The sequence below is a fragment of the Bos mutus genome, chromosome X, assembly GCF_027580195.1.
Source record: "Bos mutus isolate GX-2022 chromosome X, NWIPB_WYAK_1.1, whole genome shotgun sequence".
NCBI lineage: Eukaryota > Metazoa > Chordata > Mammalia > Artiodactyla > Bovidae > Bos > Bos mutus.
In genome coordinates this window covers 132,452,226-132,471,572 of record NC_091646.1, presented here as the reverse complement: position 1 = coordinate 132,471,572, position 19,347 = coordinate 132,452,226, and the positions used below count along the sequence as shown (strand labels likewise).

The following is a 19,347-nucleotide window of genomic DNA, read 5'->3' as shown; positions in this document are numbered from 1 at the left end:
AGCCTGGCGGGCTGCAGTCCACGGAGTCACAGAGTCAGATATGACTGAGCGACTAAGCAGGGAGGTGCTGGTGTGGAGTTTGCGCAGGGTCAGCAGAGCACGACCGTCATGAACGGGTCTCTGAGACATGACCCGGGGGGAGTGGGTGTGCGAGGGCAGCTGGGGTGTGGGGACGTGGGGGGTCTTTGCTGGTGGAGACGCGCACAGGAGCCAGGAGTTTCTGCCCTGTGTAGACACCTGTGTTGCCAGAGGGAGATGCGGGCCAAGAATGGGATGCCGTGGAGAACGCGGGCCGGCGGTCTGCGGGTTGGTGGGTCCCACAAGGGGGTCCGAGAGCCTCAGGGGAGGGTGGACGAAGCCCCCTGGGTGGGGACTGGAGCCTGAAGGCACTGAATTGGACTTGCGTCCGAGATGCAAGGTCCTCGGAGTGGAGCTGCTGCTGAGTGGAGGGACGGTTTGTGAGGACCAGAGTGAGGAAGGGAAGATGGAAGGAGACAGGAACGATGCAGGGATGCAGGAAGGGGAGAGAAAGAAGGGAGAGATGGAGGGAAACAGGCGAGGAGGAAAAACAAAAAACCTTGTCATTTGTCACGGCAACCGCCAGGAAAGGAACTCCCCAAGAGACAGAAGCCAGCTTGAGACCGGTAGACTCCATAAACCCAAGGACATGATGGAAAATACGACCGTGCCCAGTAAAATGGAGACAGAGGGGGAGCCCTTGGGGAAAAGATACAGAGGTCAAAGGATGGGATTCCTGGGAGCAGAAAAAGGTGAGGAGGGGGTCTGCAAGAACTCGGCTCGAGACAAATGGAGATTTGCAAAGGATGGGATTCCCGGGAGCAGAAAAAGGTGAGGAGGGGGTCTGCAAGAACTCGGCTCGAGACAAATGGAGATTTGCAAAGGATGGGATTCCCGGGAGCAGAAAAAGGTGAGGAGGGGGTCTGCAAGAACTCGGCTCGAGACAAATGGAGATTTGCACTGTAGACGAATGGAAAGGCACATTACAAGTGAGAGCAATACTGGAAAGGAATCAGCACGACCCAAAGCAGCCGGGTCTGATTCCTGGTGGCCCCGTGGACCGGAGCCCCGCCAGACTCCTCTGTCCATGAGAGGGATTCTCCAGGCGGGAACGCTGGGGCGGGTTGCTGCGCCCTCCTACAGAGGGATCTTCGAGGCCCAGGAATCGAAACCGAGTCTTCTGTGTTGGTAGGCGGGCTGTTCACCACCTGAGCCACCAGCAAAGCACAGCCTAAAACCACTGCTGGGGAAACAGTGGGCACATCCACAGCTGCCACCCCAAACCCAGCTGGGCGATGAGGTGTTTTCCAGAGTGTGGCTTTGTGGGGGATAGAGGACAGTACCTTGGTTTTTTTTTTTTTTTTTAGTTTTTAAATTTTCATATTTTTGCCCAAGATGTGTGGCATGTGAGATCTTAGTTCCCCAACGAGCGACGGAACCCGAGCCCGCTGCGTGGGAAGCTCGCCGTCTTAACCCCTGGACTACGAGGGAAGTCCCTAAATTTTTTTGTTTAATGTTAGTTGAGTTTATTTGCTTAGGGCGTGTGTAGGTTTGTAGAAACATGAGGTTCGGAAAGTGTTGGGAATTCCTGCATACCCACTTCCTCCTACACTTAGTTCCCCAATGATGGACACCAAGCATCAGTCTGGACCGTCTCTTACAATTGATGGAGCAAGTTTGACGCAATATTCTTGACTCAAAGTCATAATTTGCATTAGGGGTCACTCTTGCTGTTGTCCAGTAGTTTGGCCACCAGATGGGAAGACCTGACTCATTGGAAAAGACTGATGCTGGGAAAGATTGAGGGCAGGAGGAGAAGGGGACGATAGAGGGTGAGATGGTTGGATGGCAGCACCGACTCGATGGACATGAGTTTGAGTAAACTCTGGGAGTTGGTGATGGACAGGGAGGCCTGGCGTGCTGCAGTCCATGGGGTCGCAAAGAGTCAGACACGACTGACCGACTGAGCTGAATTGGGCTTGCTGCTGGGTCTTCTATGGGTTTGGACAAATGTGTGATGGCAGGTATCCATCATTAGAGCAGAATGTTTCCACTGCCCTAAAATCTCCTGTCCTCCACCCACCTGTTCATCCCTCCTGTTCTCACAACCCCTGACAAGCACTGATGCTTTCTCTCTCTCCATTGCTGTTGTTCAGTCGCTCAGTCGTGTCCGACTCTTTGGGACCCCATGGACTGCAGCACGCCAGGCCTGCCTGTCCATCACCAACTCCCGGAGTTTACCCAGACCCATGTCCATTGAGTCGGTGATGCCATCCAACCATCGCATCCTCTGTCGTCCCCTTCTCCTCCCGCCTTCAATCTTTCCCAGCATCAGGGTCTTTTCCAATGAGTCAGTTCTTCCCATCAGGTGGCCAAAGTATTGGAGCTTCAGCTTCAGTCCTTCCAATAAATATTCAGGATTGATTTCCTTCAGGATGGACTGGTTGGATCTCCTTGCAGTGCAACGGACTCTAAAGAGTCTTCTCTAGCACCACAGTTTGAAAGCATCATCAATCCTTTTGCACTCCAGTATAATTTTACCTTTTCCAGAAAGTGATAGAACTGGAATCATGCACTCCGTGTGCATGCTAAGTCGCTCAGTCATGTCCGACTCTTTGGGACCCCGAGGGCTGTAGCCTGCCAGACTCCTCCGTCCATGGGATTCTCCGGGCAAGAATACTGGAGTGGGTGGCCATTCCCTCCTCCAGGGGATCTTCCCAACCCAGGGATCAAACCAGAATCTCTTAAGTCTCCTGTGTTGGCAGGCAGATTCTTTACCAGTAGCGCCACCTGGGAAGCCCATGCACTTTGAACTCTTTTTCAAATTGTCTTTTTAGTTAATTAATTTATTTTTTAGCTGTACCGTGTACCATGGGGGATCTTAGTACACCGACCAGGGGTCGAAACTGTGGCCCCCTGCGTTGGGAGGACAGAGTCTTAACCACTATAAGCAAGTGACCCAAGCTGCTGGCCAGGTCAGCATGCCGATGCTGACCATCACCCTGGAGAGAGTCCTGTGTTGTTGGGTTTTTTCCCCCATCTCCCTGGGGAAACATCACTGGTGTCCACATCAAGACTCCCACGCAGGCTGGTTTTTCTCACCCCGCAGCGCTTCTGCGTCGTCTGGGCAGCCCTGGAAGTCTCCTGGCGACGGTGGTCCTCCTCTCTATGGTGCTTGACTCCGCGTGGCTCCTCACCCAGGAGCAGCAGGGTGAGTATGTGAATGTGCCTGACCTCTTTCTGCTTCCCCCATTCCCTGACCCCAGCTTCTGGGGTGCATGCCTATCACTTCAGTTCAGTTGCTCAGTCACATCCGACTCTTTGCGACCCCGTGGACTGCAGCACGCCAGGCCTGCCTGTCCATCACCAACTCCTAGAGCTTGCTCAGACTCATGTCCATCGAGTCGGTGATGCCATCCAACCATTTCATCCTCTGTCGTCCCCTTCTCCTCACACCTTCAGTCTTTCCCACATCAGGGTCCTTTCCAATGAGTCTATTCTGTGCATCAGGTGGCCAAAGGATTGGAGCTTCAGCTTCAGCATCAGTCCTTCCAATGAATGTTCAGGACTGATCTCCTTTAGAATGGACTGGTTGGCTCTCCTTGCAGTTCAAGGGACTCTCAAGAATCTTCTGCAACACCTCCATTCAAAAACATCAGTTCTTTGGCACTCAGCTTTCTTTATACTCCAGCTCTCACATCCATACATGACTCCTGGAAAAACCGTAGCTTTAACTAGACAGACCTTTGTTGGCGAGCCTATCGGCATAGCCACGCCTGATGGTGCCTGACTCTCTGCCCGTGACGAGATGGGATTAACTAGCCTCTGCTCCTTGCTCGGTTGATCTTCATTTATTTTCACCGTAGACATCTCCACTGGGCCCGCCCTGGTGGCTCAGTGGTAAAGAATCCACCTGCAGTGCAGGAGACATGGGTTCCATCCTTGGGTCAGGAAGGAGGGCATGGCAACCCACTCCAGTCTTCTTGCCTGGAGAATCCCACGGACAGAGGAGCCTGGCGGGCTACAGTCCAGAGGGTCACAAAGACTCAGACGTGGCTTAGTGACTGTATAACAACAGAGGCATCTCCGCTTGGAGAAAGGGGCTGGAGGGAGAGATGGGACAGAGGGTAGGGGACACAGAGGATTTGACAGGGGTGGTTGGCAGTGATCCCCAACGCCGATCTTTGCTTGCAAGACCTGAGGCGAATTGCTTGAGTGGGCATGGAGTTGGGAAAAGGGGCGTTTCTTGATTCCTGAGGTCACATCTTGCAGATCTTCCAACCGTGAAGCCAAACGCCAGTCTAAATGTGAAGTTTGACCCACAGACAACGAAGCTGACTTGGGACTGCAAGGAAAACGCTAGCTCTGGGGAATGTGTGCTGATTCACAAGGAGAAGGGGCCGATTAAGAAAAAGGTAAGGTGGTTTGGGCACGCGTTTGAGCAAACTCTGGGAGATGGTGCAGGACAAGGGAAGCCCGGCGTGGCTGCAGTCCACGGGGTCACAAAGAGTCGGGCGTGACTGAGCCACTGAGCAGCAACGACGAAGTAGATTGCACAGGCCCCGTTGCGATCCTTTGTCGAGCTCTCATCAAGCATGAGACAAAAACACAAGAGTGACCTGGGGATACGTCTAGGAAGTCATGGTGCGTGGTGCACCGGGGAAGTGACCCTCCTCTCCGGGATGTGTTCAGTAGGCTGACTCCCTGGGGGGGCCACGTTCTTTTCGCTCAGTTGGCTCAGGTGCTAGACTTGATCCTGAGCAAGAAAGAAACATTCGCTCCGCCTGTTACATGGAGCCAAACTAAACCGACTGACTTGGATACAGTGTAACCATGACACTGCTGAGACAATGATGCCTGTGGCATAAGACAAGAAAAGTCAGTCCCGTAGAAGAGGGTGTGGGGACTTCCCTGCTGGCTCAGACTTTGAGCTTCTGGCAGACGGGGGTTGTGGGTTCAGTCCCTGTCCCACGGGCTGCATGGCGTGGCCAAAAACACAAGGTTGGGGGGAGTGTGAGGTTCCAAAAAATGGAAAGCGATGAGGGTGTAAAGAACAGTCCAAGCTGCATCCCTTGGGAGTTTATGAGACCTAGAGGCTCCCAGACTTCAACTGGGAATCATGTAACCAGACTGTACATTTTCACAAGATCCCCGGTGAGCTCTAGGCGGGTTCGGAGGGAGGTTCAAGAGGCAGGGGACATATGTATACTTCCAGCCGATTCACATTGTTGCAGCAGAAACTAACAGACCATTGTAAAGCAATTATGTGCACATCCCTTGAGTCAAGTCTGACTCTCTGCAATCCTATGGACTGCAGCCCACCAGGCTCCTCTGTCCATGGGGTTCTCCAGGCAAGAATACTGAAGTGGGTTGCCATGCCCTCCTGCAGAGGATCTTTCTGACCCAGGGATGAAACCCATGTCTCTGGCGTCATGTGCATTGCAGGTAAATTCTTTACCCACTGAGCCACCTGGGAAGCCCAAAGCAATTATACTCCAATTAAAAAAATATATATACTTCATTCTTAAAAAGGTGAGCTCTGAACACTGACTTTCTGAACCTTGCTAGCGACCTCTTCTCAAAGAAGGTTACCTGGGTGAGATTTCACATAGGGAGGTGGATGTCGTGACCAGTGTAGGAGCAAACGGCATGAGGATGAGAGGAAAGAAGACACGTTCTTAACCCACGGGCCGGTTGCGTCTCTTCAGGTCAAAGACAGTGAGTGTCAGTGCACGTTTCAGGACTGTTCTCTCCACGGGGGAGTCACGCTTACCGTTGAAGTACATGTCAACCAGAAACGGCTTTCAGAAATGCTGGTCTACACTAACCCAGGTAGGGAACACACGGGCGGTGACCCTTCTGCTCCCCACGAGCGTCTCGACACACAGGAATTGTGTAGATGTGAGGATTTGTTGGCTTTGTTTCGTCACTTGGGTGCTTTTGTCTTTGGCCGTTCCTTTGCGGCTTGTGGAATCGGACTTCCCTGACCGGGGAGGGAATGCGGGCCCACAGCAGTGAAAGTGTGGAGCCCTAACCAGTGGCCCGCCAGGGAGTTCCCACATTTGCTGTTTCAGTCTTTGCACGCCTTCCGAAACGATGACCACAGTCGAGCTGTTCACGTCTCTGTTCTGCTGCGTGTGTTTTTTTTTTGTGGTGAGAACCCTTCAGGGATCTTCTCTCTTCAGTTCAGTTCATTCACTTAGTCATGTCCGACTCTTTGCGACCCCATGGACTGCAGCACGCCAAGCTTCCCTGTTCATCACCAACTCCCGGAGCTTGCTCAAACTCATGTCCATCGACTCAGTGATGCCATCCAGCCATCTCATCCTCTGCTGTCCCCTTCTCCTCCCGCCTTCGATCTTTCCCAGCATCAGGGTCTTTTCCAATGAGTCGGCTCTTTGCATCAGGTGGCCAAAGGGTTGGAGTTTCAGCTTCAGCATCAGTCCTTCCAGTGAATATTTAGGACAGATTTCCTTTAGGATGGACTGGTTGGCTCTCCTTGCAGTCCAAGGGACTCTCAAGAGTCTTTTCCAACACCGCAGTTCATAAAGCATCAATTCTTTAGCGCTCAGCTTTCTTTATAGTCCAGCTCTCACATGCATACATGACTACTGGGAAAACCATAGCTTTGACTAGACGGACCTTTGTCGCCAAACTAATGTCTCTGCATTTTAATATGCTGTCTAGGTTGGTCATAGCTTTTCTTCCAAGGAGCAAGTGTCTTTTAATTTCATTTCTTTTCTCTTAGGGAATTTCAAGTGGACAATACAGTATTGTCAACTGTATCCGCCACGGTGTATGTTAGATCCCTGGAATGTATTCTTCTATTTTTTGGGAAGAGTCTGAGAAGGACTGATATTGATTCTTCTTTGAACCACGAAGCCATCGGGTCCATCCCTCTTTAAACATCGTTTTTTTCCATACCTTCCCAGGTAGGGAGGGCACGGCTGCCCAAAACTTCTCCTGTGTTATCTACGACGCGGATTTCATGAACTGCAGCTGGGCCAAGGGGCGGCGGCTCCACGCGGCGCCCAGTACTTTCTGTACATCCGATCAAAGTAAGTGTTGACCTCACGTAGACAACCCTGACGAATGCTGCGAAGAAGTGAAAACTGCCCTGACGGTTCTCTGAACGTTTGGGGATCCGACAGGAAAAGAATCGAGAGGGAATGTCCTCGTTACCTGAAGGACTCGGGGACCCACGTGGGATGTCACCTCCAAGACCTCTCGGGATTAACGTCGTACAATTACTTCCTGGTTAACGGTACCAGCCAAGAAACCGGAATCCAGTTCTTCGACTCGGTTTTGCTGTTAAAGGAAATAGGTGAGAACGACCATCCGGAATTTAAAACCACTGCTTAGATAGATGTGACAGAATTTGTGTGGGCATTTGCATTGAGATCCCCGGAGATGCTGTAACACGTGAGCACATACTGGGAGACTTAAAACAGTGGAAATGTATTCTCCCAGCGTTTTGGAGGCCGCAAATCTTGGTCCCTTTCGGAGCATCTGAAAGAACCCGCACTCCCACGTCTGTCTGTCTGCTCCTGCTGACAGCCAGCAGCCCTTGGCTTATAGATGAATGATTCCAATCTCTGAAGCTGCTCTCTCCTGGAGAACTCGGGAGCTCCTGTTTCTGTCGGGATGGCAGAAAGGGGTCTCCCGTCCGTGGAGTAGCGGAGGCATCCCGCATCACAGGTGTCTCCGGGGTCTCGTTACAGAGCAGTACAACCCACCTGACAACATCACCGTCCAGTGCAACGAGTCCCACTGCCTCATCAGGTGGGAAAAGCCCAGGACCCGACAGCAATGGCCCAACAGGGAGTTCCAGTACCAGCTGGACATCCAGAGACAGGTAAGTGGACTCGGCTCCGAGCAGGGCAGTGAGGCTCGGGGAGCCTGGCAGCCAGCCCCGCATGGAGACTGGACGACCTGGGGCACGAGTGGGGCGTGGAACGGGCGGGCATCCGGGGATGCAGGGCCTAGCAGAGCAGAACGGGTGGGCGTCGGGGACAGTCCATGCTGTGCGCCAAGGCCCCTGGACCCGGAGCAGACACGGACACGCCCTCTCCTCACGTCCCCTGGACCAAGTGTAGACACAAAGACACCCTCTCCTCACGTCCCCTGGACCAAGTGTAGACACGAAGAGACCTCTCCTCACATCCCCCTGAACCCAGTGTAGACATGAAGACACCCTCTCCTCAGGTCCCCCTGGACACAGTGTAGACACCAAAGACCCTCTCCTCACGTCTCCTGGACCCGGCGCAGACACGGACGCACCCTCTCCTCCAAGCCCATGTGCATTCTTAATAGGACCCACCGACTGCTGCGTTTCTGGACAGAGCCATGAACCAGCGGCACTCTCTGTCGTGTGCATAGGTTTCCTCCTCCATGTGGAGCCAACTCCAGCTTAGGAGGAATGTAAGGAGCTCAGCTGTTTGTTGGGCACTGACTGTTTTGTCTTGACTTCATGGAAAGGGGAGATGGGATGAGATCTATTAAAAATTTCAAAATGGAGAAAAGTAAATACTCTCTTTTCGTTTTTTTTTTTTCTAGTGATACCAGCAGCGGTAGAATCGACTCAGTGATGCCATCCAGCCATCTCATCCTCTGCTGTCCCCTTCTCCTCCCGCCTTCGATCTTTCCCAGCATCAGGGTCTTTTCCAATGAGTCGGCTCTTTGCATCAGGTGGCCAAAGGGTTGGAGTTTCAGCTTCAGCATCAGTCCTTCCAGTGAATATTTAGGACAGATTTCCTTTAGGATGGACTGGTTGGCTCTCCTTGCAGTCCAAGGGACTCTCAAGAGTCTTTTCCAACACCGCAGTTCATAAAGCATCAATTCTTTAGCGCTCAGCTTTCTTTATAGTCCAGCTCTCACATGCATACATGACTACTGGGAAAACCATAGCTTTGACTAGACGGACCTTTGTCGCCAAACTAATGTCTCTGCATTTTAATATGCTGTCTAGGTTGGTCATAGCTTTTCTTCCAAGGAGCAAGTGTCTTTTAATTTCATTTCTTTTCTCTTAGGGAATTTCAAGTGGACAATACAGTATTGTCAACTGTATCCGCCACGGTGTATGTTAGATCCCTGGAATGTATTCTTCTATTTTTTGGGAAGAGTCTGAGAAGGACTGATATTGATTCTTCTTTGAACCACGAAGCCATCGGGTCCATCCCTCTTTAAACATCGTTTTTTTCCATACCTTCCCAGGTAGGGAGGGCACGGCTGCCCAAAACTTCTCCTGTGTTATCTACGACGCGGATTTCATGAACTGCAGCTGGGCCAAGGGCCGAGCGGCTCCCGACGACGTCCAGTACTTTCTGTACATCCGATCAAAGTAAGTGTTGACCTCACGTAGACAACCCTGACGAATGCTGCGAAGAAGTGAAAACTGCCCTGACGGTTCTCTGAACGTTTGGGGATCCGACAGGAAAAGAATCGAGAGGGAATGTCCTCGTTACCTGAAGGACTCGGGGACCCACGTGGGATGTCACCTCCAAGACCTCTCGGGATTAACGTCGTACAATTACTTCCTGGTTAACGGTACCAGCCAAGAAACCGGAATCCAGTTCTTCGACTCGGTTTTGCTGTTAAAGGAAATAGGTGAGAACGACCATCCGGAATTTAAAACCACTGCTTAGATAGATGTGACAGAATTTGTGTGGGCATTTGCATTGAGATCCCCGGAGATGCTGTAACACGTGAGCACATACTGGGAGACTTAAAACAGTGGAAATGTATTCTCCCAGCGTTTTGGAGGCCGCAAATCTTGGTCCCTTTCGGAGCATCTGAAAGAACCCGCACTCCCACGTCTGTCTGTCTGCTCCTGCTGACAGCCAGCAGCCCTTGGCTTATAGATGAATGATTCCAATCTCTGAAGCTGCTCTCTCCCTGGAGAACTCGGGAGCTCCTGTTTCTGTCGGGATGGCAGAAAGGGGTCTCCCGTCCGTGGAGTAGCGGAGGCATCCCGCATCACAGGTGTCTCCGGGGTCTCGTTACAGAGCAGTACAACCCACCTGACAACATCACCGTCCAGTGCAACGAGTCCCACTGCCTCATCAGGTGGGAAAAGCCCAGGACCCGACAGCAATGGCCCAACAGGGAGTTCCAGTACCAGCTGGACATCCAGAGACAGGTAAGTGGACTCGGCTCCGAGCAGGGCAGTGAGGCTCGGGGAGCCTGGCAGCCAGCCCCGCATGGAGACTGGACGACCTGGGGCACGAGAGTGGGGCGTGGAACGGGCGGGCATCCGGGGGATGCAGGGCCTAGCAGAGCAGAACGGGTGGGCGTCGGGGACAGTCCATGCTGTGCGCCAAGGCCCCTGGACCCGGAGCAGACACGGACACGCCCTCTCCTCACGTCCCCTGGACCAAGTGTAGACACAAAGACACCCTCTCCTCACGTCCCCTGGACCAAGTGTAGACACGAAGAGACCTCTCCTCACATCCCCCTGAACCCAGTGTAGACATGAAGACACCCTCTCCTCAGGTCCCCCTGGACACAGTGTAGACACCAAAGACCCTCTCCTCACGTCTCCTGGACCCGGCGCAGACACGGACGCACCCTCTCCTCCAAGCCCATGTGCATTCTTAATAGGACCCACCGACTGCTGCGTTTCTGGACAGAGCCATGAACCAGCGGCACTCTCTGTCGTGTGCATAGGTTTCCTCCTCCATGTGGAGCCAACTCCAGCTTAGGAGGAATGTAAGGAGCTCAGCTGTTTGTTGGGCACTGACTGTTTTGTCTTGACTTCATGGAAAGGGGAGATGGGATGAGATCTATTAAAAATTTCAAAATGGAGAAAAGTAAATACTCTCTTTTCGTTTTTTTTTTTTCTAGCGCGATACCAGCAGCGGTAGAAGTCAACTGGTGAGTGCCAACCCTGACCCTAAATATCACCCTCGTAGTTCAATCCTACATGTGTGTGGGCATGCCCAGTCGCTTCAGTCATGTCCGACTCTTTGTGACCCCGTGGACTGTAGCCCACCAGGCTCCTCTGTCCCTGGGATTCTCCAGGCAAGAACACTGGAGGTGGTTGCCCTGCCCTCCTCCAGGGGAATCTTCCCAACCTGGGCATCGAACTTGTAACTGCCTGTGTCTCCCGCACTGCAGGTGGATTCTTTATTCACACAGCCACCAGGGAAGCTCCAGTTTAATCATACAATATCCATCAGTGGACACACACCAATTGGAATTGTTCCAGCAGTGGCCAGTATGGAGATGAGATAAAAGTCAGATGATGGGGTTTCCATAGAGCAGTGGTCTCCAACGGTTTTGGTACCAAGGACCAGTGTGTGGGAGACAAATTTTGCAGGGACAGAGAGGGATGGTTTAAGATGATTTAATAAGAAGAAGATGGTTTAAGGGTGATTTAAGAGTGTTGCATTTATTGTCTACTTTATTTCTATTGTTACATCAGCTGTACCTCAGGTCATCAGGCCTTAGGTCCCAGAGGTTGAGGACCCCTGCCTTCGCATATCATCTAGGCAGTGATACACCCCTAGTTACCACTGGGGTGGGGTCTCCCTCTTCTGTCCATGTCGCTCCAGGAAATACTTGAAGTGTCACAGAGATGATTGCGTCCCTCAAAACTGCTCTCGAGGATGATCATCAAAGTACTTTTTGTTGATTTTTTCCAAGCTTCACCACCACTGTGACCTCGGTATCGTCCTCTATCCGATGAGGAACTTGAACTTGGTCCTCTGCACATCCTTCGCGGGGCCATGATCCATCTATGGGTCTGTCCACATCCTCTGCAGTTCCTGAACCTTTGCTGCATCTGTACTGAACGGTCCCGGAAGCCCCAGGAGTAGTCACTCAGAAAATGCAGGACAATCACCCATTCGCTTTATTTATCTAAGCATCTCTCTGGAGTACTCAGGACGCAAATTACAACATTCATGCCCAGGTTGGGAGGGTGTGGGCTTAAATTTTTCACTTCGGTTGGGCAGACACACAGACACACACACACACCCACCCACTCTTTTTCTCAACACAGGGGACAGCTCTAACTTTCTGCTTTCTCCAAAGATTGTAGTATTTGGTGATTCCGGGAATAGATACAACTTTCCGAAACCGGGATCCAAAGCGAAACATACTGTGAAGATCAGGACAGCGGACGCCCGGAAAGCCCACTGGGGAGCCTGGAGCCAGCCCGTTGAGTTCGGTAGGTGTCCCGAGACCATCCCCGGACAGGTCCTGGCATTCCGAGGCCTTCTCTGAGCCATTCTGGGAAGAGTTCCCGTCCACAAGCCCCTGGTGACATTGTTCCCCTGGTGTCAGCAACGCCTGGTGAGTGAATGTGAGTTACCCAGGCGTGTCCGACTCTCGGCGACCCCGTGGACTGTAGCCCACCAGGCTCCTCTGTCCATGGGGTTCCCCAGGCAAGAATGCTGGAGTGGGTTGCCATGCCCACCTTCAGGGGATCTTCCCGACCTAGGGATGGAACCCGGGTCTTCTGCATTGCAGGCAGATTCTTTACTGTCTGAGCCACCAGGGAAAGATTAATTTAAACTATGGGCGAGGAAAAAAAAAAAAAGTTGACTTTTCCCAGAATATGACTTTTCCTAGAATACAGTTCTAAACAGACTTGGCTCACCTCCACACGGCCTTTTGTTTTGTTTTGTTTCGCCTGCCATCCGGAACATGCAGTTTTGACAGTTGACGTATCGCTTAAAAGATAACTGCTGTGTTGAACAGGTCACATTTTATCTGTGTATACTGAGAAATGTTGCAACCGTCCCATCGGGGTATAATCACTCTGATAGACTGAGAGTCTCTCGTTGTATTTTTGACTATTCACAGATGACAAATGTGCCCTTGATAGGAAAAAATAATTTTGCAGAAGGAAATGACAACCCACTCCAGTATTCTTGCCTGTGAAATCCCATGGACAGAGGAACCTGGCGGGCTACAGTCCACGGGGTCGCAAAGAGTCGGACGCGACTGAGCGACTAAAACAGACAAAGGAAAACAGTTTATTGTAAAGAGCACTTATTCTAAATGACTCGTGAAATTAAAGCTTAAGGATGGATGGGAGGGGGCTTCTCCGGTGCTCCAGCAGTTAAGATCTGCCTGCCATTGCAGGGGACGTGTAACTGATCCCTGGTCGTGGAGCTAAGACCTCACATGCCTTTAGGTGGAAAGCCCAAAGCATAAAACAGAGGCCATAGGGAATTCCCTGGCGGTCCAGTGGCCAAGAGGCTTCGCTCCCAATGTTCAATCCCTGGAACTAGATCCCTCGTGCCGCAGCTAAGCCCCAGCTATAGTCAAATAAAGGAATAAACATTAAAAAAATTACTATTGTAATAAATTCCCCAAATGGGAGGGAATGAAGTTTACAACTGTTTGCCTGGTACTCTTCATCCTATTCAGCTATTGATCCTTTTTTCTGTCCATTTTTAAGTCGAATGGTCTTTAGGTTGCTATGTTCTGAGAGTGCTCTAGGGGTTTTGAACGTGGTCTTGGGCTCATCTCTCATCTTTTGCTCAGTCGCTCAGTTGTATCCGACTCTTTGCAACCGCATGGACCGCAGCACGCCAGGCCTCCCTGTCCATCCCTGTCTGCTGGAGTTTGCTTAAACTCATGTCCATTGAGTCGGTGATACCATCCCACCATCTCATCCTCTGTCGTCCCCTTCTCCTCCCGCCTTCAATAGCATTAGGGTCTTTTCCAATGAGTCAGCTCTTTTCATCAGGAGGCCAAAGTATTGCAGTTTCAACTTCAGCATCAGTCCTTCCAATGAATGTTCAGGACTGACTTCCTTTAGGATGGACTGGTTGGATCTCCTTGCAGTCCGAGGGGCTCTCAAGAGTATTCTCCAGCCTCACAGTTTGAAAGAATCAATTCTTCGGCACTCAGCCTTCTTTATGGTCCAACTCTCAGATCCGTACATGACTTCTGGAAAAAACCGTAGCTTTGACTAGACGGACCTTTGTCGGCAAAGTGCAGTCTATTGTCTCACAAACATTTTCTGTGAAAGCTCCGGGTTAGGGTACTCTGGTAGATTTCCCTTCTTATGAGGCTTCTCTGGTGGCTCAGATGGTAAAGAATCCACCTCCAATTCAGGAGACACAGATTTGGTCCCTGCTTGGGGAAGATCCTCTGAAGGAGGAAACGGCAACCACTCCAGTATTCTTGCCTGGAGAATCCCTTGGACAGAGGAGCCTGGCGGGCTACAGTCCGTGGGCTCCCAAAGGGTGAGACGTGGCAGAGGGACTAATGCTTTCAGTGTCACTGGCGTGTTTCCTCGTCCGTGAGCCGTGAGCTGGCTGCGTGACGACAGCTGCTGCCCCTCCCCTTCGGGGTCCCTGGCATGTCCCCCCGCTCTGTCTTCCCAGGCTCCGAAGAAACGGAGTCCAGCCTGGTGCACATCTACGTTCTGCTGGTCCTGGGGACTCTCGTCTGTGGCCTGACCCTCGGCTGCCTTTTCAAAAGGTAACCCCGGGGAGTCCCGGGTCGGCTAACCCCCGTGGTCAGTGGAGGGGCCAGGGCTTGTTCTAAAGTCACCCCACCCCGATCGGCTTACAAAGATGAGAAGGCAGCCTGCAAACACCCCAGGCGGTCCAAGCCGCCGTGTAGATTTTCCATAACAAAATTTGTCTGGGGAAAACAGTGTTGACTTAAAAAAAAATTGCACAATGTGAATGTCGCGAGTTTATGTTTTATTTGGGGCAAAATTAGGACCACGGGCTTCCCTGGGGCTCAGATGGTAAAGAATCCATCTGCAGTGTGGGAGACCTGGGTTCGACCCCTGAATTGGGAAGATCCCCTGGAGGAGAGCACGGCAACCCACTCCAGTATTCTTGCCTGAAGAGTCACATGCACAGAGCAGCCTGGAGGGCTACAGGTCACGGGGTCGCAGAGAGTCTGCCGAGACTGAGCGACTGAATAAACAACGGAACGAATGAAGGATCGCAGCCCAGGACACAGCGCCTCGGATAGCTCTGAGGAGCTGCTGCAAAGAGGCAGGGAAGGCAGGTTGGGGTATATGTGATTTCGCTGAAGGGGGAGTTCACGCAATCAAGCATATATATATTTTTTTGCAGAAGGTCTCTGCTAGTCACAGGGAGCAGACATGACCATGAAGCGTTTCAGTGCTTGTCTAGCTATGAGGAGATGCAAAAGTTGCGCTCATAAACTGGGTTCCTGAGAATATCTATTTGAAGACCTTTCCTGCCAGTTTTTTTTTTTTCCTCCAGAGCACAGAGTGTCTCATGTCTGCTCTCCACCCTGAACTTCTTTCAGGAGATGACTGCAGGTCAGCAGCTGCAGAAGCAGCTGGTTTAATCTTTGTAGAGGTAGATGAAGTTTTCAAAGAGTGAGTCGCTCAGTCGTGCCCGACTGTTTCCAACCCCGTGGACCGTAGCCCGCCAGGCTCCTCCGTCCGTGGGATTCTCCAGGCAGGAATCCTGGAGTGGGTTGCCATGCCCTCCTCCAGGGAATCTTCCCGAACCAAGGGTCAAACCCAGCTGTCCTGTACTGCAGGCAGATTCTTCAGCGTGTGAGTCATTAGGAAAGCCCCCTTACAGCTCAGCTGTGCTCCAAGTCCCGCCTTCCGTGTTTTTCGGAGCATCTGAAATCCTTGGAATGTCCCTCCTCGACAGACTTCTGTTGTCCCACAGTGTGTTACTCAGCCCCGGCTCCCAGGCGTCTCCCCACACACACAGGGACCCCTGCCAGAGTCTTTCCTGTCATGTAAGCTCAGCAATCACGCAGGCTCTCTCAAGATGCCCCAGAAGGAAGCCCAGCACATGCAGAATAAAGCTTGCGAGCTCTGCAAAGCCATGGGGAGATTTGGCTCACGGGGAGACCCTCCTGCAGGGCTTGTGGGTCCCATGGGCGTCCACCTGAGGCGTCTTTGTCACCAGGCACCCCCCGCCCCCGCCCTGGTTGGGTGGCCTGTGTCTCCCCGGAGACAAGGGAGACCCCGAGTGCCTGCTGCAAGAAGCTGCAAGGCATCCCGGTTTTGGGGACACGAGGAAGACTGTGGACAGCCTGACCACAGACGGTGGGGACAGGAACACATGTCGTGCTTTAACACCGAAGACTCATCTTAATCAAAACCTATGTGACTTCCTGTGGTTGCTGGAACCAGTGACCACAACAAGCTGGGGGGCTTAAAACCACAGACATCCATCCTGCCCCAGTCCCAGGGACCAGACGTCTGAGGTCAGGGTGTCCCAGGGCTGAGTTCCCTTCAGAGGCTCCAAGGGAGGGTCCTCTTGGCCTCTTCCAGCTTCTGCGGGCTCCAGGCGTCTGTCCCTGGGCTGGTGGCTGCCTCCCTCCCGTCTCCACCTCCATCTCCATGTGGCTTCTCCTCTGTGTCCGTGTCTCTCCTCTTCTGTGTCTTATAAGGACCCTGTCCCTGGGTTTAGGGCCACCCCCATCCAGGAGGACCTCATCTCAGACCCTTCACTCCACCACAACTACAGAGACCCTATTTCAAAACAAGCTCCCTTTCCCAGGCTTCAGGACCCAAGTGGATCTTTGGGGCCAACGTTCAGCTCAGCACAGCATCTGATGAGGTCACACGGTTGCCCCCTTGTCGTGAGAACGAAAATAAGTGCCCGTGTGTTCATTCAGCACCACTGGGACGCTGGGGCACCGTGGCATAGCCCTTAAAATACGTGCCATCCACAGCAAACTGGTCAGTCTGGAACCGTGGTCTTCAAGGCTGGATATCTCTCCTGGCCTTTTAACACCAGAGACTGTGGATTCCTCCAAGCTGCTCAAGACTGGGCACATACCACCACTGCTGTCTATGCACCCAAGACAGTGAATGTTCAGTTCAGTCGCTCAGTCGTGTCTGACTCTTTGCGACCCCATGGACTGCAGCACGCCAGGCTTCCCTGTCCATCACCAATTCCTGGAGTTTACTCAAACTCGTGCATCGTGTCGGTGATGCCATCCAACCATCTCATCCTCTGTCGTTCACTTCTCCTCCCTTTCTCAATACTCTGGTTTTTCTTCAAAGACAGTGAATGAAGGTTCTGGAAAGACCTTCCTAGGCATTTCTTAAGTACATCCGCACAGTGTATTATATTCTCCGGAGTGTAAGATTGGAGGCCGTCCGTCTGTGATTTTTTTTAAGATTTTTTTTTTTTTGGTGGATCATTATTTTTTTTTTTAAATGTCTCTCCTTTTCTTTTTTTTTTTTTTCGGACTTTGAAGTTTTTATTTTGTAAATTGAAAAAAGTAGGGAAAACCACTAGGCCATTCAGGTATGACCTAAATCAAATTCCTTACGATTATACAGTGGAAATGAGAAATAGATTTAAGGGACTAGATCTGATAGATAGAATGCCTGATGAACTATGGATGGAGGTTTGTGACATTGTACAGGAGACAGGGATCAAGACCATCACCATGGTAAAGAAACGCAAAAAAGCAAAATGGCTGTCTGGGGAGGCCTTACAAATAGCTGTGAAAAGAAGAGAAGTGAAGAGCAAAGGAGAAAAGGAAAGATATAAGCATCTGAATGCAGAGTTCCAAAGAATAGCAAGAAGAGATAAGAAAGCCTTCCTCAGAGATCAGTGCAAAGAAATAGAGGAAAACAACAGAATGGGAAAGACGAGGGATCTCTTCAAGAAAACTAAAGATACCAAGGGAACATTTTATGCAAAGATGGGCTCGATAAAGGACAGAAATGGTAGGGACCTAACAGAAGCAGAAGATATTAAGAAGAGGTGGCAAGAATACACAGAACAACTGTACAAAAAAGATCTTCACGACCCAGATAATCACGATGGTGTGATCACTGACCTAGAGCCAGACATCCTGGAATGTGAAGTCAAGTGGGCCTTAGAAAGCATCACTATGAACAAAGCTAGTGGAGGTGATGGAATTCCAGTTGAGCTATTTCAAATCCTGAAAGATGATGCTGTGAAAGTGCTGCACTCGATACGCCAGCAAATTTGGAAAACTCAGTAGTGGCCACAGGACTGGAAAAGGTCAGTTTTCATTCCAATCCCAAAGAAGGCAATGCCAAAGAATGCTCAAACTACTGCACAATTGCACTCATCTCACACGCTAGTAAAGTAATGCTCCAAATTCTCCAAGCCAGGCTTCAGCAATATGTGAACCGTGAACTTCCTGATGTTCAAGCTGGTTTTAGAAAAGCCAGAGGAACCAGAGATCAAATTGCCAACATCCGCTGGATCATGGTAAAAGCAAGAGAGTTCCAGAAAAACATCTATTTCTGCTTTATTGACTATGTCAAAGCCTTTGACTGTGTGGATCACAATAAACTGTGGCAAATTCTTCAAGAGATGGGAATACCAGACCACCTGACCTGCGTCCTGAGAAACATGTATGCAGGTCAGGAAGCAACAGTTAGAACTGGACATGGAACAACAGACTGATTCCAAATAGGAAAAGGAGTATGTCAAGGCTGTATATTTTCACCCTGCTTATTTAACTCATATGCAGATTACATCATGAGAAACTCTGGACTGGAAGAAACACAAGCTGGAATCAAGATTGCCAGGAGAAATATCAATAACCTCAGATATGCAGATGACACCACCCTTATGGCAGAAAGTGAAGAGGAACTCAAAAGCCTCTTGATGAAAGTGAAAGAGGAGAGTGAAAAAGTTGGCTTAAAGCTCAACATTCAGAAAACAAAGATCATGGCATTTGGTCCCATCACTTCATGGGAAATAGATGGGGAAACAGTGGAAACCATGTCAGACTTTATTTTTTGGGGCTCCAAAATCACTGCAGATGGTGATTGCAGCCATGAAATTAAAAGACGCTTACTCCTTGGAAGGAAAAGCAGAGACGTTACTTTGCCAACAAAAGTCCATCTAGTCAAGGCTATGGTTTTTCCAGTGGTCATGTATGGATATGAGAGTTGGACTATAAAGAAAGCTGAGCACCGAAGAATTGATGCTTTTGAACTGTGGTGTTGGAGAAGACTCTTGAGAGTTCCTTGGACTGCAAGGAGATCCAACCAGTCCATTCTAAAGGAGATCAGTCCTGGGTGTTCATTGGAAGGACTGATGCTAAAGCTGAAACTCCAGTACTTTGGCTACCTCATGCGAAGAGTTAACTCATTGGAAAAGACCGTGATGCTGGGAGGGATTGGGGGCAGGAGGAGAAGGGGACGACAGAGGATGAGATGGCTGGATGGCATCACCAACTCAATGGACATGAGTTTTGGTGAACTCCAGGAGTTGGTGATGGACACGGAGGCCTGGCGTGCTGCAGTTCATGGGGTCGCAGAGAGTCGGACACGACTGAGCGACTGAACTGAACTGAACTGATAGCCCATAAAGAATGTTGTGATAGTTTTGGGTGGACAGCAAAGGGACTCAGCCATACATA

The 19,347-nt window shown here is 51.0% G+C and overlaps 1 protein-coding gene across 5 annotated transcripts in view; it reads left to right on the top strand.

Annotated features, from left to right (window-relative positions):
* The window catches only part of LOC102279567 (colony stimulating factor 2 receptor subunit alpha), a 37,370-nt gene that overhangs the window by 15,788 nt on the left and 2,235 nt on the right, over positions 1-19,347 (top strand). For 4 of the 5 annotated variants that reach the window (XM_070365848.1, XM_014478403.2, XM_070365849.1 and 1 more), the window contains exons 2-10: positions 3,128-3,229; positions 4,291-4,433; positions 5,727-5,850; positions 9,232-9,358; positions 9,452-9,624; positions 10,023-10,156; positions 10,861-10,890; positions 12,052-12,187; positions 14,361-14,457. In XM_070365848.1, coding sequence (XP_070221949.1) covers positions 3,187-3,229; positions 4,291-4,433; positions 5,727-5,850; positions 9,232-9,358; positions 9,452-9,624; positions 10,023-10,156; positions 10,861-10,890; positions 12,052-12,187; positions 14,361-14,457 — 1,007 coding nt within the window. In that variant the 5' untranslated portion in view covers positions 3,128-3,186. The remainder of the gene's footprint in view (positions 1-3,127; positions 3,230-4,290; positions 4,434-5,726; positions 5,851-9,231; positions 9,359-9,451; positions 9,625-10,022; positions 10,157-10,860; positions 10,891-12,051; positions 12,188-14,360; positions 14,458-19,347) is intronic. The other variant, XM_070365847.1, reaches the window with a different exon arrangement.